The sequence below is a fragment of the Leopardus geoffroyi genome, chromosome A2, assembly GCF_018350155.1.
Source record: "Leopardus geoffroyi isolate Oge1 chromosome A2, O.geoffroyi_Oge1_pat1.0, whole genome shotgun sequence".
Classification (NCBI taxonomy): Eukaryota; Metazoa; Chordata; class Mammalia; order Carnivora; family Felidae; genus Leopardus; species Leopardus geoffroyi.
In genome coordinates, this window is record NC_059331.1 from 86379038 (window position 1) to 86400501 (window position 21464).

General features: G+C 33.4%; 1 protein-coding gene across 3 annotated transcripts in view; it reads right to left on the reverse strand.

Annotated features, from left to right (window-relative positions):
* HGF (hepatocyte growth factor) overlaps positions 1-21464 on the reverse strand; it is an 80694-nt gene that overhangs the window by 24911 nt on the left and 34319 nt on the right. For all 3 annotated transcript variants that reach the window (XM_045494624.1, XM_045494623.1, XM_045494622.1), the window contains 3 exons: positions 13834-14008; positions 11123-11250; positions 2323-2425 (listed from right to left, as the gene is read on the reverse strand). In XM_045494624.1, coding sequence (XP_045350580.1) covers positions 2323-2425; positions 11123-11250; positions 13834-14008 — 406 coding nt within the window. The remainder of the gene's footprint in view (positions 1-2322; positions 2426-11122; positions 11251-13833; positions 14009-21464) is intronic.

A 21464-nucleotide genomic window follows, 5' to 3' on the forward strand; every position in this document is an offset into this window, starting at 1 on the left:
TGAATTTGTTTTGGATTATCAATTACTACTATGCTTGATTGTAATTAATGGGTCATTCAAAACAACAGAAAGATCTTGGACAGGGAAAGTTGGACTATCTTTCCAAACTCAGGTTCATTCCCTGGACTAATGACAACAGCAAACACATATAGTAATTACTGTGTACCAGATTCTATTATATGTGATTTACATATATAACCTTAGACCAACCTAATGAGACAGGCTATCTTATTTTTGAGGAAATAGTAATCCAGAGAAGCCAATTTTTCTAAGGTCACATGGCTTATTAGCAGTAGAGCAGAGGTTTGAACACCTGGCTCTTTCCAGAGTCAGTTTTCAAAACCACCATTCCGTACTATGTCCTTACTCAGTTGTAGGTTATTCTTAAACCAAAATGGTAACATGCAACTTATCATTCATCAAATTCCTGCAAATTGTTTTCAAATGACTTTTAACTATTTCTGAAGGTCCAACCCAAACTCAGTGAATTAAGAGTTATAACCATGAGTTTCCTAAATAAACACTTCCAGTGGTATGCTGGTAATGTTTAAAAGGGCACTCTGAGATGTATGTGAAGTCTTTATTTGTTGTCCCTGCTGATTTCTGCAGTGTAAATTCTTCCATCATAAAAACGTCAAGTTCCCAATGTGAAATCTCTGAAGGCAGAATTGGTACACTTGTCTGTCACAAGTCCATAAAAGCTAGGTCCATCCCACCATATTTCTAAAAATGCCTTCAAAAATATCAGTGTTGAAATATAGCATTTAATCTTAATCACACTAATTCTCACTTAAAATTCTGTAATGAATCTCTTTAATACTTAAGATAAAATCCAAAGGTTTTTTTTTTTGAAGTTTATTTATTTATTTGAGAGAGATGGAGAGGAGAGAGAACATGAGTGGGGGAGGGGCAGAGAGAGAAGAGAAGAGAGAGAATCTCAAGCAGGCTCTATGCTATCAGCACAGAGCCCAGCATGGGGCTTGATCCCACAAACCATGAGATGACGACCTGTGCTGAAACCAAGAGTTAGAAACTTAACTGACTGAGCCACCCAGGTACCCCCAAGTCTAAAGTTTTTAACACACCTTACAAGGCAGTATATGGTCTTGCTACTGGAGAATTTCTTGTCTGTGGATATTGACCAACCTTACCAAAATTATTTCTGATTTTCAACACTTCAATCTTTGGGCTTTAGGACAAGCTATTCTTTCTGCCTGAGGTACTCTCCTCCTACACTTCCTTTGACCAACTCCTAGTTAACATATATGTCCCAATTAATGTCCCTTTTTCTAGGAAGCCTTCCAGAGTGTGAAATCCATGAGGCTAGAATTCTGCTTATGTTTGAAATCCCAAAGCTACGGTGCCCAGTACAGTAGCTACTAGCCACATGGGGCTACTGAAGAATTGGTATGTGGCTAGTCCAAATTGAGAGATGCTTTAATTGTAAATATATACCAGATCTTGAAGCTGTAATATGAAAAACATGTAAAAGGTCTCATTGACAATTTTTCTATTGAATACATATGGAAAGGAAAAGGCTTTGGATACATTGGATTAGTAACATGTATTATATAAAATACTTTTGCCTGTTTATTTTTACTTCCTTAAATGTGACTGTTAGTGCAGATTACATGTGTGAAATGCATATTTATGTTAGAGAACACTGCTTTAGAACTGTCTCTACTGGTTTGTGAAGTATATTAAATGAAACCATGTCATCCACTAGTGAGTACATTTTCAAAGAGAATAAAGTTATAATTAAAATAGGACTAGAGGCCAAATAACAACCTCTCCGAGCCCTTACATCCTGATTCACACATATAGAAATATCTTCCACATAGGATTGTGGTGGCCAAATACGATCAAATGACACTAACTTTTTTTTCCTTTTATTCATAGTACGTATATTCTGAGATATTTGTTAAAAATCAGTTTTATGTCGCAACCATGTCTCAGATTTGCCACTTAATTATACAGTCTTATCAAGTCATACAGTTGCTTCCCAATATAACCGTATCATCCTTAAAAGTGGAGCCAAAACTTATGCCCACTTTTTGTTAACAGTTCCCATGGCACCTATCACAGAGCAGAACACATAGTAAATGTCCAATAAAAAATGTGCTAGATTGAATTACTTATCTAAAGGTTTGTTACATGGAGGGAAAAATGCTAAATTGAGTTGCACAGAATGACAAATCTAAAGCTTTTATTACCTTAATATAATATATAAAAGACTAGAAAGAAATAGCAATGTGCGTATCTGAATATACTATCTGCTGTTATCACTACATATTATATATTGAAAGAAAGAAATTTACACACCTGTGTAAGTCTTCCATGTTCTTCTCCCACATTGAACATGTTAGTCCAGATCGTGTTTTGGATAAATTGCCCATATAATTTTTGCCATTCCCACGATAACAATCTAAACATAAAATATATGGAAGGAAGTCTAATGAATACAAGGAAGTATAGAACAAAAACATTTTTTACAAGTATGAAAGTCAACATAAAAGTTAACACACTCTGAAATCAGTATAAGTCAAAGATACTCCTATATTTCAGATTAAAGTATCTTTATTTTCAACCAAAGTTTTCTTCCTCGAAATAAGGGTTTATATATCACACTACAAACTTAAAACAATCAAACAAAAAATTAAATGAGTGGCCCATAGGGACACTAAATAAATGAGAATTTTTACAATGGTATATTTATTTCTCAACATTTTCTTCTGAAAAAATTTGCTTCACAGGAAAGTCACAAGAATGATATAATGAACACTCACATACCCGTCACATTTGTTGTGTTTTGAATTTTGTCTTCCTGAGAAAACATTCTGAGTCACTCAAGCCAGCTGTTTTGCAAATGCTCTTTAATTCCATTTTGTCTGATTATTTTCTCATGATTAAAATCAAGATAAAGGCAGGATTATGGCGAAGATGATATTTTGTCCTTTTCACAGCAGTTTATCATGTGACGTAACATATTTTATCATGTTCCATTATTGGTAGTGAGTTTGATAATTTGGTTAACTGATGTAAAGGAAAATTTGGGGGACCTTTCAGACTGAATCAGCATCTTATTGTCAAACAAATGTTCATAAATGGCTTGGCCTACTTTGGTTGCTTTTGCATGAATCAGTGATTACTATGCTGGTTTTAAAATAATTGTTTTACAATTTCCTGCATTTCTTTATTTATTATCATTTTTCTGTAAATGAGAATGTTTTCTTCTCCCCCACTACGTCTATTTAAGTATTCAACTACTACCAGTAGTAGCAATAAAATGTCTGTAGTAGAAGTGGTAGTATACACATAGACTTGTGTCCTCTTTTTACTCAACATGATGATCTATTCCCATTGCTGATTTTGATACTCAAAATTGTTTCAAAGTTGATTGATGGAAGCCATTTTAAGCTGGTTTTATGTCTTTTAATGTGTCCCATGTGGTTTTATTTTTCACTTTTTTTCAATTGAATAATTTGTGTTTTATTAAACATTGATAGAAATGTCAATATTCCTAATTTTTAAATATCACAAAAAGGAAGTCATGGTCTTCCAAACACATGAGTTGCAGTTCTATATTTGAAAAGAAACACTTTCCTTATTTTAAAATAATAACACACATTTTCAAAGTGACTATCTATTAAACATTCCTGATTTTTATATGAATGAGCACTATAGATTTGACTATAAAATGTTATCTACAAATATACATCAACATTAAGACCATTTGTTTTAAATTTGGTAAACCATAGTCTATTGTCACTGGCTTTAAATATGCTTTGTATAATCATAATAAATAGGTATAAATCCTAATAACAATTTTACATAAACAATTTAATAATATGTTCAGGAATCAGTTAACATAATGAAAAAGAAATATGATAAGCATATTCAAAAGCCATGTTTTCATATCCATGGATCACATTTTGCAGTAGCACTATAAGAAATTTGGGCTTAAATATAAAAACTAAAATAGGATAGGATTTGATACAGATAATATCATAGTCATTCCAATACACAATAAAATTGCTCTCAGCATAAATTTGTAAAATCTCATACTTGCACATATGCAGAATATACAAGTGAATTCATTTTCCTCTGACAGTGCTTCCCTCCCCCCCCATCCCCCCCATGTTAGGAAAGTTTAAGTCTTCAGCAGTTAGGTAGTAAATTCTTTAGATAGACTCTTACTGAAGAAAACAATTGTACAATACAGTATGCTAGTACTATTTTTTTATACATTTTGAATTTTTGCACATACGCTTTCTGTGTCAGAGGAAGAGATGCTCCTAACCACCATCACCCTTTTATTTGAATACAGGCTATGGGACTTTTTATTTTAGAATAGATTTGACTTACAGGAAAGTTGTAACTTTGTACAGAGACCTCTCATATACCAGACAGTTTTCCCTACTTTTAATATATTACATCAGTATGATAGATTTGTCTTAAATATTAAGCCATACTGATGCATTATTAACTGGAGACCATATTTTGTTTAAATATTTTTAGTTAACCTAATATCCTCTTTTGTATTCTAGGATTCCACATGATACCACATTATGTTGAGTTGTCATGTTTTCTGAGTTCTTCTAAATATGACAGTTTTTCAGGCTTTCTTCTTTGATGACTTTGTCAGTTTTAAGGAAAATAGGTCAAGTATTTTGTAAACTGTCCATTTATTGGGTTTGTCTGATGTTTTCCTCATGGTTAGATAATGGTTATAGGTTTTTGAGAGGAAGACATGAATTTTTTATAACTTCTTAACTTGCTGGTGAAAGTTATTCCAGCCTCACCTTATACTCTCTTTGTCCCAGGCCTCCTAACATCATCAGTTTCTCTAAGGAACTCTTGTTTATTTGGGGAATGGAAAGTAAGTAGAAGACAAGAAATCGGTGCCAAATGTGCTTATTTCTATTTGGTGCCATCATTTCTAGTTCCTTTTATTTGATAGAGCTAGGTAGTGTATATGTGTGTGTGTGTGTGTGTGTGTGTGTGTGTGTGTGTGTGTGTGTGTCTAACTTCAGTCTAATACCACAGTTCTTCCTTCCATCCATTCCATTAGTGTGAGAAACCCCATTCCAGGTAACATTATGTTTGCCCATTTTCTCAATTCTACAATGTACACAAAATAATTTCAAAACTATGTCCCAATACTAACAAAAACTTACACTTTAAAGTTCAAAATCTATTTATAGTTATTTAGCCCTAAATATATCCCAGTGAGGCCATATACAGCCAGAAAATCATGTCCAGAAGTTAACTTAGTCTTTCTTCCTTCTCTGTAGTATTGGTATCTATTTTATATAGAGGGAGGCATATTGTTTTTGTTCCTCTTGAGGTCACTTTTTGAATATTGAAAACACTAACATTGCTTAATGGTTAAAACTATATGAAAATATATCTCAGAGAATTCTCATTTTTCCCTTTCCCTTTGCATCATTGTATTTCTACCCACGACCTACCATTACCAACGAACCCAATCTCATTAACATCTTGTTATGACTCCTGTATAATTCCTTCACTTTTTTTGGCTAAACTAATCAAATATATATTTGTAATATAAATGTACAGATTATTTTTATGTATATTCTATATATGTATTATTACATCCCATTTTTATTGCTAGTAGTACGTCTCTTTATTTATTACTAACAGAGTACCAAATATGTACTTTAGTGCTTTGCTTTTTTTTATTATCAATATATCTGAAAATCACTTCATATAGCTCACAGAAAATTTTATTATTCTTTTTGCAAATTTATAATATTTCATTGTGTGACTTTGCCAAAGTACATTTGAGTTGTTTTGCTATTACAGAAAATGCTGCAATAAAGAACTCATGCATATGTTTTTACATATTGTTGGAGCTGTATATTCAAACAGTATATTGTTGAGACAAAAAGTGAATGCATATGTAATCTTAATTATTGTAAAATTATGTTCGATGGGTTTTACCATTTTGAACTCCTAAGAGCAATGTATGAGAGTTCCTTTCCCCAAAAGGAAATGGATAACCAGCTTAGCAAAAAGATAGCTTTTGTCAAGCTTTTGAATTCTTACAAATTATATGTGAGAAATACAAGTCTCATAATGTGAGAAATTTCAATATTTATATTTATTTTTGTATTATGTGAATTTAAGCATAATTTCCTTGTGTTTGAAGGGAATTTATATATATTTATATATATATACACAAACAAAATACATAAAGTTATAAAGTTAAATATATATATAACTTTACATATATATATATAACTTTATGTATTTTGTAAAATATATATATATAGCTTTACGTATTTTGTTCATTACTTAACTTTTTTGATCCTTTACACTGGTTTCAGAATTTTTATATATGAAAAATATTTCCTCTTTACCTATAATATGCATTTCAACACTTACTTCCAAATTTGTCTTTTGTCTTTTGAATTTAATATGGGTTTGTGTGTGTGTGTGTGTGTGTGTGTGTGTGTGTGTGTGTGTGCTTTGCCATGGTAGGTTTTCAATGTAGTTTATCATATTTTTCTTTTATTGCCTCTAGATTTTGAGTGTTAATTAAAAATCATTTCACCATATATAGGTTAAAAAGGGATTCTTCCAAGTTTGCTTCTAGTATCTATATGGTTTCCTTTTTCACATTCAGATCTCTTATATATTTGGAGTTTATTTTGGGGTAATGGTGTAAGGCATGGATTTAATTTTATCATTTTTCCAAATTATTACCTTATTGATCCATTATTATATTTTAAAAGTTCGTTTTTTACTCAGTTATGTATAGTCACATTTTTAATATCATAAATCTCTCTAAGGAGTCTATTTCTCATTTCTGTGTTTTGTTCCAATTGCGAATTTATTCATTGTACTAGAACTACAGTCTGAATTACCAGCTCTTTATAAAATGTTTTAATATGTATAAAGTTAATTATCTCTAATCACCCTTATTTTTCAAGATTTTCCATAGTATACTTATGTATACTTATGTTTACTCTACCAAGAGAACCACAGAATCAGTTTGTTGGTGTCAGAAAAAGACATTGATCTATTTATTAATATCACATTAAATTTGTACATTAGCTTAGGAAGAATTGATGTATTCATGATGTTGTGTTCTCATATCAAGAACAAGGGATGTTTTTCCACGTTTAAAGTACACCTTTGTGGTTTTGAGTAGTGATTTGAAAATTTTATTACACAGATTTTACACATTTCTTTCTAAATTTATTCCTAAGTTTCCATCAGCTTTATTACTATTATAGATATAGTTTTCCTTTTAATTAAATCTTCAAACTATGTATGAATGCTACTTTAGTGATTTTTTTATTATTGAATTTAATTTTATAAGTATATTACTATTTACATCATTTGCATAAATAAAGATCAATATGATCTTTTATTTATATGGAATAACATCTCCAATACAGTGTTAAAGAGGAATATGTTATCTTAACTTGTACTTACAATGTTACATAGTAAAGAAAATATTATACATTCTTGTTTTCTTTTTTACCTTCATAAGAATGTCTCTAATGTTTCCTTATCAATTGTATACTACATATATCCCCATTAACTATATAATATATACTTATATATGTGTTTGTGTCTATACGTGTTTGTGTATGTGAGGATGTCTATGTGTCTATGTGTATATGTTAAAATGTGAATATATATTTTAAAGAAGGCTCTGTCTTAGCTTCTCTCTCTCTTGGTATATATATGGATATACAGATATGTGTGTAGAGTGTGTGTATATTCCAGAAAATCTCATTTGAATGTTTTTATGAGAAAGGAGTAAATTTTGTAACAGAAATTTTAAAATTTATTTACATTTATTATATGATTGCTTTTCTTAGGTCTAAGATGAATTATGTTATTGGATTTCTAAAACTAAATCATTTTTGTCCTTAGACTAAACTCCACTCAATCATTATGTTTTATATTTTAAGTCACTTTATTGGGCGTTTACTCAAATTTCATTTAAAATTTCTATATTCACAAATGAGATGTTTATTGTTTTTTTTTGCTACCTTCATCATGTTTAGATATTAATATTAATATTATATTAATAGATATTAATATTATAATTAATATCTAGATATTAATATTATAATTTCAACATTCCTTGTGGAAGTTTCACATATAATTTATTGTGCTTTACTGTATCTGTTAAGCTACATAGGAAGTTATGTAGCATTGAGATTAACTGGCCTGTGAATGCACCTAGGCACAGTATATTTTTGATAGGATGGTTCATTAATACATTTCTATATTTCTTCCCTAAGAATAGGTCTAATTCTTGGACTAATTGAACTGACCAGGGTCAATTCGTAATTTGAATTTTCTTAGTAAATTATCCATTTTTTTATTTGCCAAGTTTCTTACATGAGGTTATATAAAATAGTCTCATGTTTTCTAATTTTCCTGTTTCAATGCTTATTTCCCCTTTGATAATTATTATTTTATATTTTTGTCTTTTTTTTCTTATATTTTGTCTTCTTTTTTTCACTAGCTGGTGACTATTTTGTTAATTTTTTTCAAAGAACCATTATTTTGCTTTATTCATTAGTTCTAGACCTTATTAATATTTGCTCTAACTTGGTTATATTCTTTTTACTGCTTTTGGTTTATTTTTCCCCCAACTCTTTTTTTTTTTTTTCAACGTTTATTTATTTTTGGGACAGAGAGAGACAGAGCATGAACGGGGGAGGGGCAGAGAGAGAGGGAGACACAGAATCGGAAACAGGCTCCAGGCTCTGAGCCATCAGCCCAGAGCCCGACGCGGGGCTCGAACTCACAGACCGCGAGATCGTGACCTGGCTGAAGTCAGACGCTTAACCGACTGCGCCACCCAGGCGCCCCAATTTCCCCCAACTCTTAAGTTTGAAATTTCATTTACTTGTCTTCATTATTTATGATATTGATATAAGTACTTAAAGCTATGAATTGCATCCTGTTTACTGCTTATAGTGTGTGTTATATAATCTAATAAGTTGTGTTTGAAAAGCATTTTTGAAGAAAGTCTGTAATTTCAGTTTTTAGTTTTCAGTAGAGTTATTCAATATTTAATTGGAAGAGCATTTGATTATATGCTAATTCAGATGTTCAGTATTTAGGAAAATCTTTTCTAATAACAGCCTGTACGTGTTTGTATTTTCTGTTACATGGAAAATATAACAACATCCTTCTGTGTGTGTTTATGTGCATACATGCACACATATCACATATTTAACAATGCCAATGATTAGCTTGGCAGTATCATATAATGGCATAACCATTATAATTTCACAGCTCTATGTCGAATTGGCTTAACAGTGTCTCTTGAGTAGGACTTGGTTTTTAACTTGCCCTACAGAGCTTAACACAATGTTGCACTTATCAGGTATAATATATTGTTAAAAATAATATATTTTTTAAAGTAATGAAAGATCATTTCAAGGAAGGTTATATTCAATCCCAGCTGTGCTATTTGAGAATTTAGGCAAGCTATCTGAATTCATAAAACTGAAACTAATTTCTTCATCTTTTAATTTGTAGATTTATTAGATAAGCAACATCATCAGCTTAACTTTTAGAATCTAAAATTCTCTATTTATTACTTGACCCTTTGGTAAGTGATATATATGGATATAAAAAGCAGTTTAACATACATAAGAAGCCTTTTAAACAATTGTTTTCATTTGCCTCTATCTCAAATTAGCAGTGCTTGTTTACATGAACAAGACAGGGACAAAGAATATCCAGCTGGTACTAAACCTCACTTAAACACTGGTTTCAACTTTATTTCCAAATGACCTTTGAAATCTGCCAAAGAACAGTGAAATTGACTGAAAAGAGACTCAACCCCTCCTCCTTCTATAACTTTTCAGAATTGTTCATAAAAAAAAAAAATGACACTGCAGAAAAAGTTAAAGGATGGGAGATGTATAGGACAATAAATCTATGAGATGAACTTTAAATTTGGCTTGGGATGATTTAGGACTGACCATGATTAAATTTATGGGAAAGAATATGATTGCTTAAAAATCATAACCCTGAATTCATTATGTACTAGTAAATGCCCAGATTTCAACATTATTATTAATCTTTGACAAATGATTTCTTTTTTAAACCTAAATCATTTTAACTTTTCTGTACTACTGCTTCCTGAAACAATTATCTTCAATGGCATCTATGTTTACAAGTCAGTGGTAGTTTATCCCAAACCCCATTGCTACACATCATCTCCACTGCTAACACCCAGGTCCATATCGCTCTCCTCTTTTTACTGAATTACTGAAAACACGCAATGGATCCTCCTGTTTTGGCCCTTGTTAGAATCTCTAGCTGTTTTCTGTAATGCAGCCATACTCATTTGTTAAAATTGAAACCAGACAGATCATCTACATCTTTCAGAACCCCACAACAGAGTCCCTTCTCTTTCAGAGTAAAAGTGTAAATCCTTCCAATTCCTACCAGGCATATGTGATTTTAGCCCAACTGTTTTCTAACCACATCCTCTGCTATGGTCTCCCTTGCTTGTTCTGTACCAGCCACAGTGATGTGGTGTTTCTTTCCTTTCCCTTTTCAAGCACTGTCCCATCTCATGGCATTTTCACTTGCGGTTTCCTCTACCTAGAATGCTATTTACAGATACATGCACATGGTACATGATGCTCCCTCACCCCTTTGAGGTCCTGCTTAAATGTTCCCTTGATATGTAAGAGCTTCCCATACCGTTAAAATCTAATAGCAACACCATCTCCTCTACCTCTGGGACATTTTTCCCTCTAGCATTTACACAAATGAACTTATCATTCCCACTTCCCTTTTGCTTATTTATTTTCGTTGTCTGTTTGCGGGAATTTCTGGAGTCCCATGGAGTGAGAGAATTTTGTTTTGCTCACTAGTATATCCCCAGTGTCTAAAACTGTGCCTGACACTAGTATGCACTCAAATAAACAAATAAAAGTTGAACAAATGAACGTGTAAAAGAAATTCAACTGCAGACTTGGTGATTTTGTTTGCAAACCAGCAAAAAACCAGTGCAACAAGAAGTAGGTCCTCCGCTGTGAAATGTGTTCTCCCTTTAGGCATTAACCCTGAAATTAATCGTGCCCACCCTGAAAATGTCAGCTATTACCTTGTCCACTCGACACATCACATTTTGGAATTTGGGAGCAGTAGCCAACTCGGATGTTTGGATCAGTGGTAAAACACCAGGGTGACTCAGCTCCATCTGGATTTCGGCAAAAATTTTCTCGTAGGTCCCTATTGAGAATAAGCGCGTTAATGCAAACTGCCTGAGTTCTTACAAATGGGGAAACAAGCGCTATTACATTTCTAGAATCCCCGAATGCATGCATGTTTATAAACAGAGTTCTAAGTTTTAGATTTAGGAGAGTTATAACAATTTAGAATTCAGTATACACAACTGACACCGCCCATATGACTGAAATAAAGGCTGTCAGAGGTCAGTATTCTTTTCATGCCACAGGCCTGGACTTCCATACAAACACTACTGCCTCATGAAAGGGAAAAATAGCACCACCTCATTTTTCTTACTCATTCTCAACGCCTGGACTCTCAACTATTATAATTTGTAAACACTGGCCTATTATTTTTACGTTTTCACGGCCGATATATAATGTAGAAACAACATGTATCTCTCATTTAAAATGAAAGTTCTACCTATCCAAACATTTGACACACACACACACACACACACACACACACACACACACACAAAACACAATAGCTTTCTTTTTCTTGAATTCTGTATTCCTTTGATTTAATTTGCTGCATACATTTCTTTCCATTCCAAAATGCTGCTTTATTGATTTATAAAAGTGATCTCAAATCTTATAAATCTTATAAATCTTATAAAATCTTATAAATATTTCTGTAAAACATTCTCTTAATTCTATAGAAACCCTAACTGTTGGAGAAATCGTCAGTGTATTGCATAGACATCCTTTATGTTAGCAGTGATTTGATAGACACTTAAAGTGCTTAATCAGGAAAAAGTCTATATTAATATTCCCTATATATAAAAGAATTTTACCTTAATATAAGGTTCACGTTACATAAGACATGTAATTTATGGTTTGCTCTCCCAAGCAAATGCTCTCAAATTTGAAGCAAACATGGGCTTTCTCTTTAGAGACGCCCTGACAAATAATTTAACAAGATTAATATTCAATCTATTGGAAACTGCATTCTTTGTATCACTTAGGTCCAATCAGAAGTACAATTTTAGTAATATTCATGTTCACCATTAGAAACAGAGAAGTTTTTTGTTGTTTTTTTTTAAGGAAGAAACTTGAGTTCAGTTATAAAACCAAGTTAGTAGGTTATCTAGTCAAAATAGGTCCTGATACAAACTGGGTTATGTAAGATCATGAGAACAGTGATCGCTAATAGCTAAAGCCACTGTATAGCAAGCGATCATAGTTACAACCCTTATTAAAGCCATTAGCCTTCTTATGAAATGATAAAATTATTATGAAGAAAATCTTTTACTTTTTTTAACCAATTTATACTTATATTTTAAAAATGTGTGCCAGTATAAAATATGCGAATTCAGTTTTACATAAATTTTACACAAATTTGCTCTTTTAGATGAATAATTGCCTAGTTAAATTCTTTTGAGTATTTGTACATACACAGCTTCTTACTTGAGTATTATCACCAGTCATTAGAAATTAACAAAACATGTGAATGGCATGGACACTGTCTCCTTTGTGCCTCTTAACTAATCTCTTCTCATTCTCTTTGCTTTCTCTACTTTGGTATTTACTTCTGAGGTGTGAAACACATGGGTCAGGAGCAGAGAGAATTGCTCTGAAGTAAATGAGGGAAGCAAACCCACAATGACAAGTAAACATTTGTTATTATAAAATAATGAAAAAAATATTTATGTTTTTACTATCTAAGCAAATACATTAAATTAGCTAAAACAAGCAACGAACCTATAAAATATCTCCTCTCTCCAGTGGATGGGCCAACTCATGCTCATAATTCTCCATCTTGAAATGTTAAGCTCTCTTATTAAAAGCCAATTACATAAAGCCAATATATGTTATTTATAGGTGCTATTTCGGCAAAGCCACTATGAATGGCACGTGTGTTATAAATTTCAAAAGCAATCATTTTATGTTCCTCATAACAAGGTGGACAATTTAAAAACACATGGCATCGTGGCTGTTCTGTCCAGCAAAAGTCAAGCGGTGAAAAAAAACAGCCATGGAGAAGGCACATAGCGGCAATATAATTGATATTCAAGGGCAGTTCTTTGGCTTGATTCATCTAAATAATTGTTTTACTTTCCTACTCTTTAAAGGGAATCTAGAAACAGCAGAAAACATTCATTTGAGACTTTAAAAATAATATTTCTTCAAGGCCGAAAACACATCAGTTTACAATGTTGATTGAAATGAAGGCATGCCTCTTTTTGTAAAAGAAAAAAATGTAATCTCCCCTAAAATTAATGTGAAATTTTAAGAAGGCACTAGCTTGAAACTTGGCTGGCTATCATTATCCTTAAATGAGTTATGAAATGTACCTGCAAAAACAAAGCTGTGATCAGAAACCTAGAGGTGCGTTTTCCAAAATATGGTACTTCAGCTATCTGATTCAAAACTCACCTAGAGTGCTTATTAAAATGCATATTTGAGGTCCAAATCTCATATCTAAGGAATCAAAATATCTGTGTGGATGAATCTGCGTTTTAACTCCTGTTTATCTCTAGGCACACTAAAGTTTAAGAATTACTAACACAGGAATTATTAGAGTCACCATTCTTCCTCGTTTCCTGAGAGCCTGCTGAAATTTATATGTGCCTAATATACTCACTTGCACTTGAAATTTTCAGGAGTTATGTCATGCTGGTGAGGATACTGGGAATCCCAACGCTGACATGGAACTCCATTCCAGATGGAGTTGATGGTGCCCCGGTAACCTTCTCCTTGACCCTGAATGCATTCAGTTGTTTCCATAGGCACATCTGTGTCATTCATAGTACTGTGAGCTAGTGGTAAAAACAGCATTAAACTTAAGTACAATCTTTAAATCTTTCATCCATCTCTTAATGTTCTTTTGCATATGGATTACTAAGGTATTCTGTCACATAGGTTTTTATAATAATTGAGTAGAATATTATTTCAGTTATCATTATTGCTCTCTCACTCAGCCTAAAGGAGTGAGTTAACATGGTGGACTCAACTATAGAATTTCTCTGCTCATGAAACAGAATATTCTAGGAGCGGCTGGGCGGCTCAGTAGGTTAAATGTCCAACTTTGGCTCGGGTCATGATCTTGCGGTTTGTGAGTTCAGGCCCTGCATCAGGCTTTGTGCTGACAGCAAGGAGCCTGGAACCTGCTTCAGATTCTGTGTCTCCCTCTCTCTGCTCCTCCCCTGAGAGCATGCATGCTCTCTCTCTCTCAAAAATAAATAAACATTTAAAAAAAGAATATTCTAGCTTGACTTTATCTAGCCTAGTTTGAAAGAATGTCATCTAATAGCACTTAAATTTCCTGATTCTGTCTATTCATTCATTAATATTAGATGTACAATCTTTCTATTTATTAATTTTTATATATTTTATAATCACTTTTCTTACTTTAGAAATTGAAAAATATCTATGAGTACTATAGTGAACAATCAGGGAAATTAAAAAGCACTATGCTGTAAGTTTGGTCATAAAAAAAGTAAGAAAGGGAAAAGTTGATCTACAGAGCAGTTATCTTTTAAAAAATCAATTTAGGTGGCTCAGTTATTAAGGGTCTGACTCTTGATTTTGGCTCAGGACATGATCTCATAGTTTGTGAGTTCAAGCCCCACGTCAGGCTCTGTGCACACAGCGTGGACCCTGCTTGGGATTTTCTCTCCCTCTTTCTCTCTCTCTCTCTGCCCATCCCCTACTTTCTCTCTCTCTCTCTCTCTCTCTCTCTCTCTCTCTTTCTTTCAAAAATAAAATTGCTTAGTGTTGACACTGTTTTAAGTCAATTTATTGTTATTACTATCTCCATTCCAAGTTTATTTTCATTCAAATACTAAAATAGTGTATTTTTGAAAAAAATTTTAAAGGCATTTTACTTCCATATGTCGCTATAACTAACATATGCTGAATAGACAGTATTTCTGAAATGGCTATACAATTATTCCGAAAATTAGTTTGTTTAAATACATACAAAAGTTGGTAATGGCATTAACCACTGTTCTCCTCCAGTATAATAAATATATTCTAAGCTATGTTAATGTTTTAATCAATTTGTTGGCATTAAAAGAAATCAATTGTTCCTAGGCAGATTTATTTCATGCTTTTTTCCTAGTCCAAATATAATGCTTACCACATTCCATGGAGATCATAAAAATCTCAGTAACAAAGTATAAAAAGTACAAAATTAAAATTTCACTAATTTTAATTCAGTAGTGAAACTGAAAATATTTAAGGAGCAACTAAAATCCACACACCTTCTCAAAATATCATGAAAATGTTTATGATTCAATAGAGTAAAGTTATGTAAACTCCTCAGTTTCCTTCACAATCTAAATGGTCATTAATGATGCTTCTGGATAAAACTCACATTGCCACACTCTACAACAGCTTCGGATTTGAATAAATATCTTTGATTCATACATTCTGGAATTATATGTATCATTTCTCAAAAGAATTCAGAATTAGACGTGTCTTCAGAGGCTAAGGGTGTCTATAAAAGTTCCATATTTAATAGTGTAAATTCTTTTTAAATGGCTCCTCAATTTTATTTAAATTTATTTATTTCTTACAAATAATCACCAACCTACGGGACTTAATGTTTTATTTAATTGAGTTCCATGCAAACCAAGTGGAGCCTCAGTTTGGCGTTATTCTATGAAACTCCGTGAAAAAGGAGGAAGATTAATTAGTGACCACTTCAACCATTGGACTAGGTTGTATAAACAGATTTCCATGAATTGCCCTTCTAATAACAGTTCTTTTTAAAATATGCTTTTATTTCTTATGTATCTCTTCCACACTTTTATTTTTTATTTTTATTTTTTTAAGTTTATTTATTTTGAAAGAGAGACAGAGAGCCAGAAGGGCAGAGAGAGAGAGAGAGGGAGAGAGAATCCCAAGCAGGCTCCGCTAGGTCAGCATGGAGCCCGATGCAGGATTCAAACTCACCAACTGTGAGATCATGACCTGAGCAGAAATCAGGAGTCAATGCTTAACCATCAGAGTCACCCAGGTGCCCCTTGGCAGCTTATATATATCTACTTTAGGGAATAAAAAATTGTCTCAGAAATACCTTAAATTAAAAGGAACTTGAAATGGAGATAAGTAAAATGTCCAGAGATTGATCTGTAAAGTGGTCATTGAGAGTTGATTTCTGAGAATTAATATATACTGATATTGGTAACATATAGTGATTCAGGAAGAATAAAAATTATTGGCCTGGAAGAAATGACTTGTATAGAAAAAGTGCTACTTAACCAAGTCCTTTATGATTTTAATATTAAAGTTATTTGATGGAATAGACAGTAAGATGGATTTTATACATCCTCAGGAACTATATTTTATCAAAAGAAATACCAACAAGCAACTGTATTTCTGATTATTTGAATTAACTGTTAAATGAGTTGAGAATACTGAGTTGGGGGGAGGGGGCACATCTTTAAAAGGTGATAACTTTAGACAGTTAAAAGGTCAAGCTGGTACTGACATATTTTATATCTAGTTACAAAACTATGATGTGATAAAAGACAAAAACAAATGTCTCCAGAGACCCATCAATTCATTAGCTTAACATTTTAAGAAGAAAATTTTTAATCCCCCACCTGTTGGGCACAAGTTCCTGGGAAACAAACTTGTGACCTCAGGATGCAGCACCCAGGCCATGGCAGTAAAGTCAGAGTTAGGGCACAGAACAAAAGTACTTCAACTGCTCTTCTCAGGGACCTGATTGCCTGTCTTGTGTACTTCTACTGTCTTGCTTTCCTATGTATTTGTGTGTGTTTGGTTTTATTTATTACTGTCCCATTTTTCTCAAGTATTACTCTAACATCGTGAATATGTCATCAAAAAACCCAAACTTGACGATTTTCAATGTCAATCACACCTGCCTTTGCTTAGGTATGTGTCCATCACATCTCACTGAGAACATAGCTAGAGGCTGAGCCCATCAGAAATTACCAAACTCTGCTCCTTGGACACTACGATATCAATATAAGATCAAAAACAAATATAATTTCTAGAATGTGTTATTAGACAAGAATAATTGGATCTTCAATTTTTTTTCATAAATACCTTTGTAAAGTGACATTTTGCAGAAATAACCCATGACAGTTAAAATTTGAAACCATACATAGAGACTTAATGTCAAAACAATTTTAATTGAACTTTTTTTTGTAAAAGGGGAGATAATTAAATAAATATTATCATAATTCATGAGGAACTCAATACCTAGAAAATTCAATGAGTAACCACATGTTCATGTTTAGAAGATATTAACAGGATGGGATACTTGGGTGGCTCTTTAGGTTTAGCGCCCCACTCTTGATTTCAGCTCAGATCATGATCTCACAGTTCGTGCATTGAAGCCTCAAGTCAGGCCCCACGTTGACAGTGTGGAGCCTTCTTGGGATTCTCTCTCTCTCTCTCTCTCTCTCTCTCTCCGCCCCCCCCCTTCCTTCTCTCCTCCCCTCCCCCACTCATGCACAAACTCTCTCAAATAATAAATTCAAAAAAATTAAAAAAAAGAAAATATTAAGAGGAATCGTAAAATTTTAAAGCTAGTCGAAGATGAAAATTTTCCTAATTTGAGAGAAAAGTTTTCAAATTTCAAAAACCCTAAGTAAAAAAAAAAAAGGACTCCTTGAATAAGAATATTGTGGATATTGTGGAAGACATTTCACTGCTGATTCATCCACTAAAATCCCAGTGTCAAGTTTAGAGACCTAATTGTTGGTACTAACTTTGTACCTCAACTGCAAAGTTTCCTGAAAAAAGATTTAATTAAAGATTCTTTCACTTTTAAAAGTAGCAATCATAAAATCCTCATTTGGACAATTTTGTTGAAAAGTTTTTTTTTCTAAACTTCCATTAGTATAATTTAAAAACTTTGATATAAATTTAAGGAGCCACCAAATATTCACTTAAAGACAGTGTTAGTTAAAATGAGTAAATAAAACCCACAATTTTGGATTTGTTGTAAACAATTTGGATTATTTAACAGATTCTAATTTGGAGGTGGAAACTCAAACCTTTGGAAATTACAGAAATTACTGCACATTAATAAAAATACAACATAGTACAGAATAAATATAACTTTTCATTAGGCCTTTCTACGGACTGAATATTTATGTCTCCCCCAAATTCATATGTTGAAATCCTCATCATAAATGTCATGGTATTAGGATGTGAGGTCTTTGGTAGGTGATTAGGTCAGAAGGGCAGATGCCTCATGAATGGGATCAGTGCCCCTATAAAAAAGACACCACAGAGTTCCCTCACCCCTTCCACCATGTGAGGAATCTTCTAGTACTTTGATCTTTGACCTCTCAGCCTCCAGAACTGTCAGAAATAAATGTCTGTTGTTTATAAGCCACCCAGTCCATAGTATTCTGTTATAACAGCCCGAACTAAGACAGGCCCCAACAAGATATAAAAAAATATAATTAATAGTATTCTTTTTGTTTACTTTTATTTTAATAAGTATCCATAACTTTGAAATATATACCTCAAGCAATTTGATGGTTATGATTTTAACTGCAAACTAGCAGTATTGAGATAATATTTTTCTTCAAAAAGTGCCCTCTGAAGTTCGTGAGTCTGTATTTATCCCATTCGACATTCAACTGCTAAAAGTGCCTTCATGGGGCGCCAGGGTGGCGCAGTCGGTTAAGCGTCCGACTTCAGCCAGGTCACGATCTCGCGGTCCGTGAGTTCGAGCCCCGCGTCGGGCTCTGGGCTGATGGCTCAGAGCCTGGAGCCTGTTTCCGATTCTGTGTCTCCCTCTCTCTCTGCCCCTCCCCCATTCATGCTCTGTCTCTCTCTGTCCCAAAAATAAATAAATGTTGAAAAAAAAAATTTAAAAGTGCCTTCATAATGAAAAGCTATATAATTCTGGTGAAAATGTATAGAATAAATATCATAGGCCAAAAAAAAGATATATTAGTACAACAAGGTAACTAAATAATTTTCACCACTAAATAGGAGTTATTATGAAATTCCATACAGCTGTTGAACACATATTATCTGATGAGGATCATGTGAATGATTTTTCATAGACCATTTAACTGTGATACAAATGTTCCTTCTTTATTGCCTACGTACATATTTCCTACTCAAACAAGATGAATTATTCCTGAACTGTAATAAAATAGACTCCTTTACCTGTCCTACTGTATAAATACCAAAACTTGATGCAAAAACAAAACAAATGTTTCATGCCAGTTGATTTGGAAAAAGCTATTAAATTTTGGGAAAGCTATTCCTCTGGACTTAATACTTTATAACATGGGACCTGAATAAGGGAAGATTTTGAGGTCTCCCGTGACCAAAGTGGTAAAGAAAAGAAGCACAGAAATGTCCCTAAATATCAGCTGCAGTTGATCAAGTTTAGCCAAGGCAACATGTGTATATCTTCATATATACAAACATTTTTGCAATTTTGTGTCTACCAAGCACACTGAAAAATCCGAGAAACTCACAAATAAGAGAGCTCCTCACAAATAAAGCATTTTTTTCAGGTGTGCCAGTGGTGGCCACCCTTTGGAAGCACATGTAAAGATAGTTGTATGATCTTTCATGACCTATGAGTGAAGAAATGTTTTTTCTTTGATGAGTGACATAAAGTTTTCTGTTTGGAAATGCTTTTTATAAAAACAACATTGACTACTGAAATTTTGCACTGTTCTTTTACAACATAATCAAATATAATGGGTGCCTTTTGGAACATTAATTTCACTTTGCTGGTATGGATGTGTTATGATCTGATTGCTATAATATCTGGTGGGGACTTTAAGGTTTGAATAAATTTTCTGAGAGAATGAACATTAACTGTTATGTGATGCTTGGGACAGACATCCTGCCACCCAACAGAAAGACCACTAGAATAAGATGACAAATAATGAATCTGATCCATTTTCTCTGTGGAAGTCTTGCTGAGTTTTTGCCGAGAAACTTCAGAGCCCTGATGGAGGTCTGTGAAAGGCAACTGGAGAATACAAGTGCACATGCATATTACAGACAGCCATGCACAGAGTTCCATAAGCTTTCCATGAAGGATAAGTAAACCCTGACATTTACAGTCCCCCTTCTCCCCCAAAATCTAGATATCCCACTGGTGATACACTGTTGCTGTTGCTTTGCCTATAGCTAGGAGCAAGTTGCTCCACAGGCCATTGGACAAATATCTCATTATTCCTTGGAATACTTCTGCACAACCCACTTCTATTCCCAATTCAGCTACTGAAGAGCAACTGAAACATAGGATTTACTTTATGGTGGTCCCTAGAGATTGGGAACAGTGTGTAAAGCTATTCTCCCATCAACAGACTTGTGCTCTTTGGTCCGCAAATGGCAGGATCAGGCTCAATGAAAATTTAAAGAGCTTCTTGTTTTAAAATTGACATGGGAAAGTAGTATAAAGACTCCAAAGTACAAACCTCAAATTGCTTGCACGTTTGCTTTCCCTATGAGCCTAGAATTCCTATCTGAAACTTTTCTTTGGACTTTATCCAAGCCTTTACTGGTATAAAATGCTCAAGAGACAAGACTTTCACGAAAGGTCTTCAGTTCTATACTCTTATTCCTTAGAAGACGACTTGAAAAAGACCTCCAAGTATAAGATCTTTCCCCTGAGAAAGGGTATTGATGGCATTGTTTTTGTCTGACTCAGAATACAATGAGATTTCATTTCTATGAATCTCTGTTCTAGCCTTGGATAAAATAACAAGTTCTGAGAAATAAACAGCTTTCTTTAAGGAAGAAAATAATGTGCTAACATTCTTTTCCAAACATGTAAACACACTCAATTTTATAAGGTTAGATATTCTCTTAAAACCACACCAGTGTAGATTAATTACTAGAAGGAAGGATTCTTTTTATTTATTGTCAAACACACCTGTATTAGTCTGCTTGGGCCACCATAACAAAATACTACAGACTTAAAAACAACTGAAATGTATTTCTCACAATTCTGGAGGCTAGGAAGTCAAACATTAAGGTGCCAGCCAAGTTGGCCAGCCAAGTTGGCCAAGCCTTCCTGGCTTGTAGATGGCCACGTTCTCGCTGTGTGCTCATAAGCAGTAGAGAGAGAGAGACAGAGAGAGACAGAGAGAGACAGAGATCTCTTACTCTACTTATAAGGCCACTAATCCTATCAGATTGGGGTCCCACACTTGTGATCTCATTTAACCTTAATTACCACCTAAATGCCCTATCTCCAAATACTGTCACACTGAAGATTAAGGCTTAAATGTATGAATTTGTGTGTGT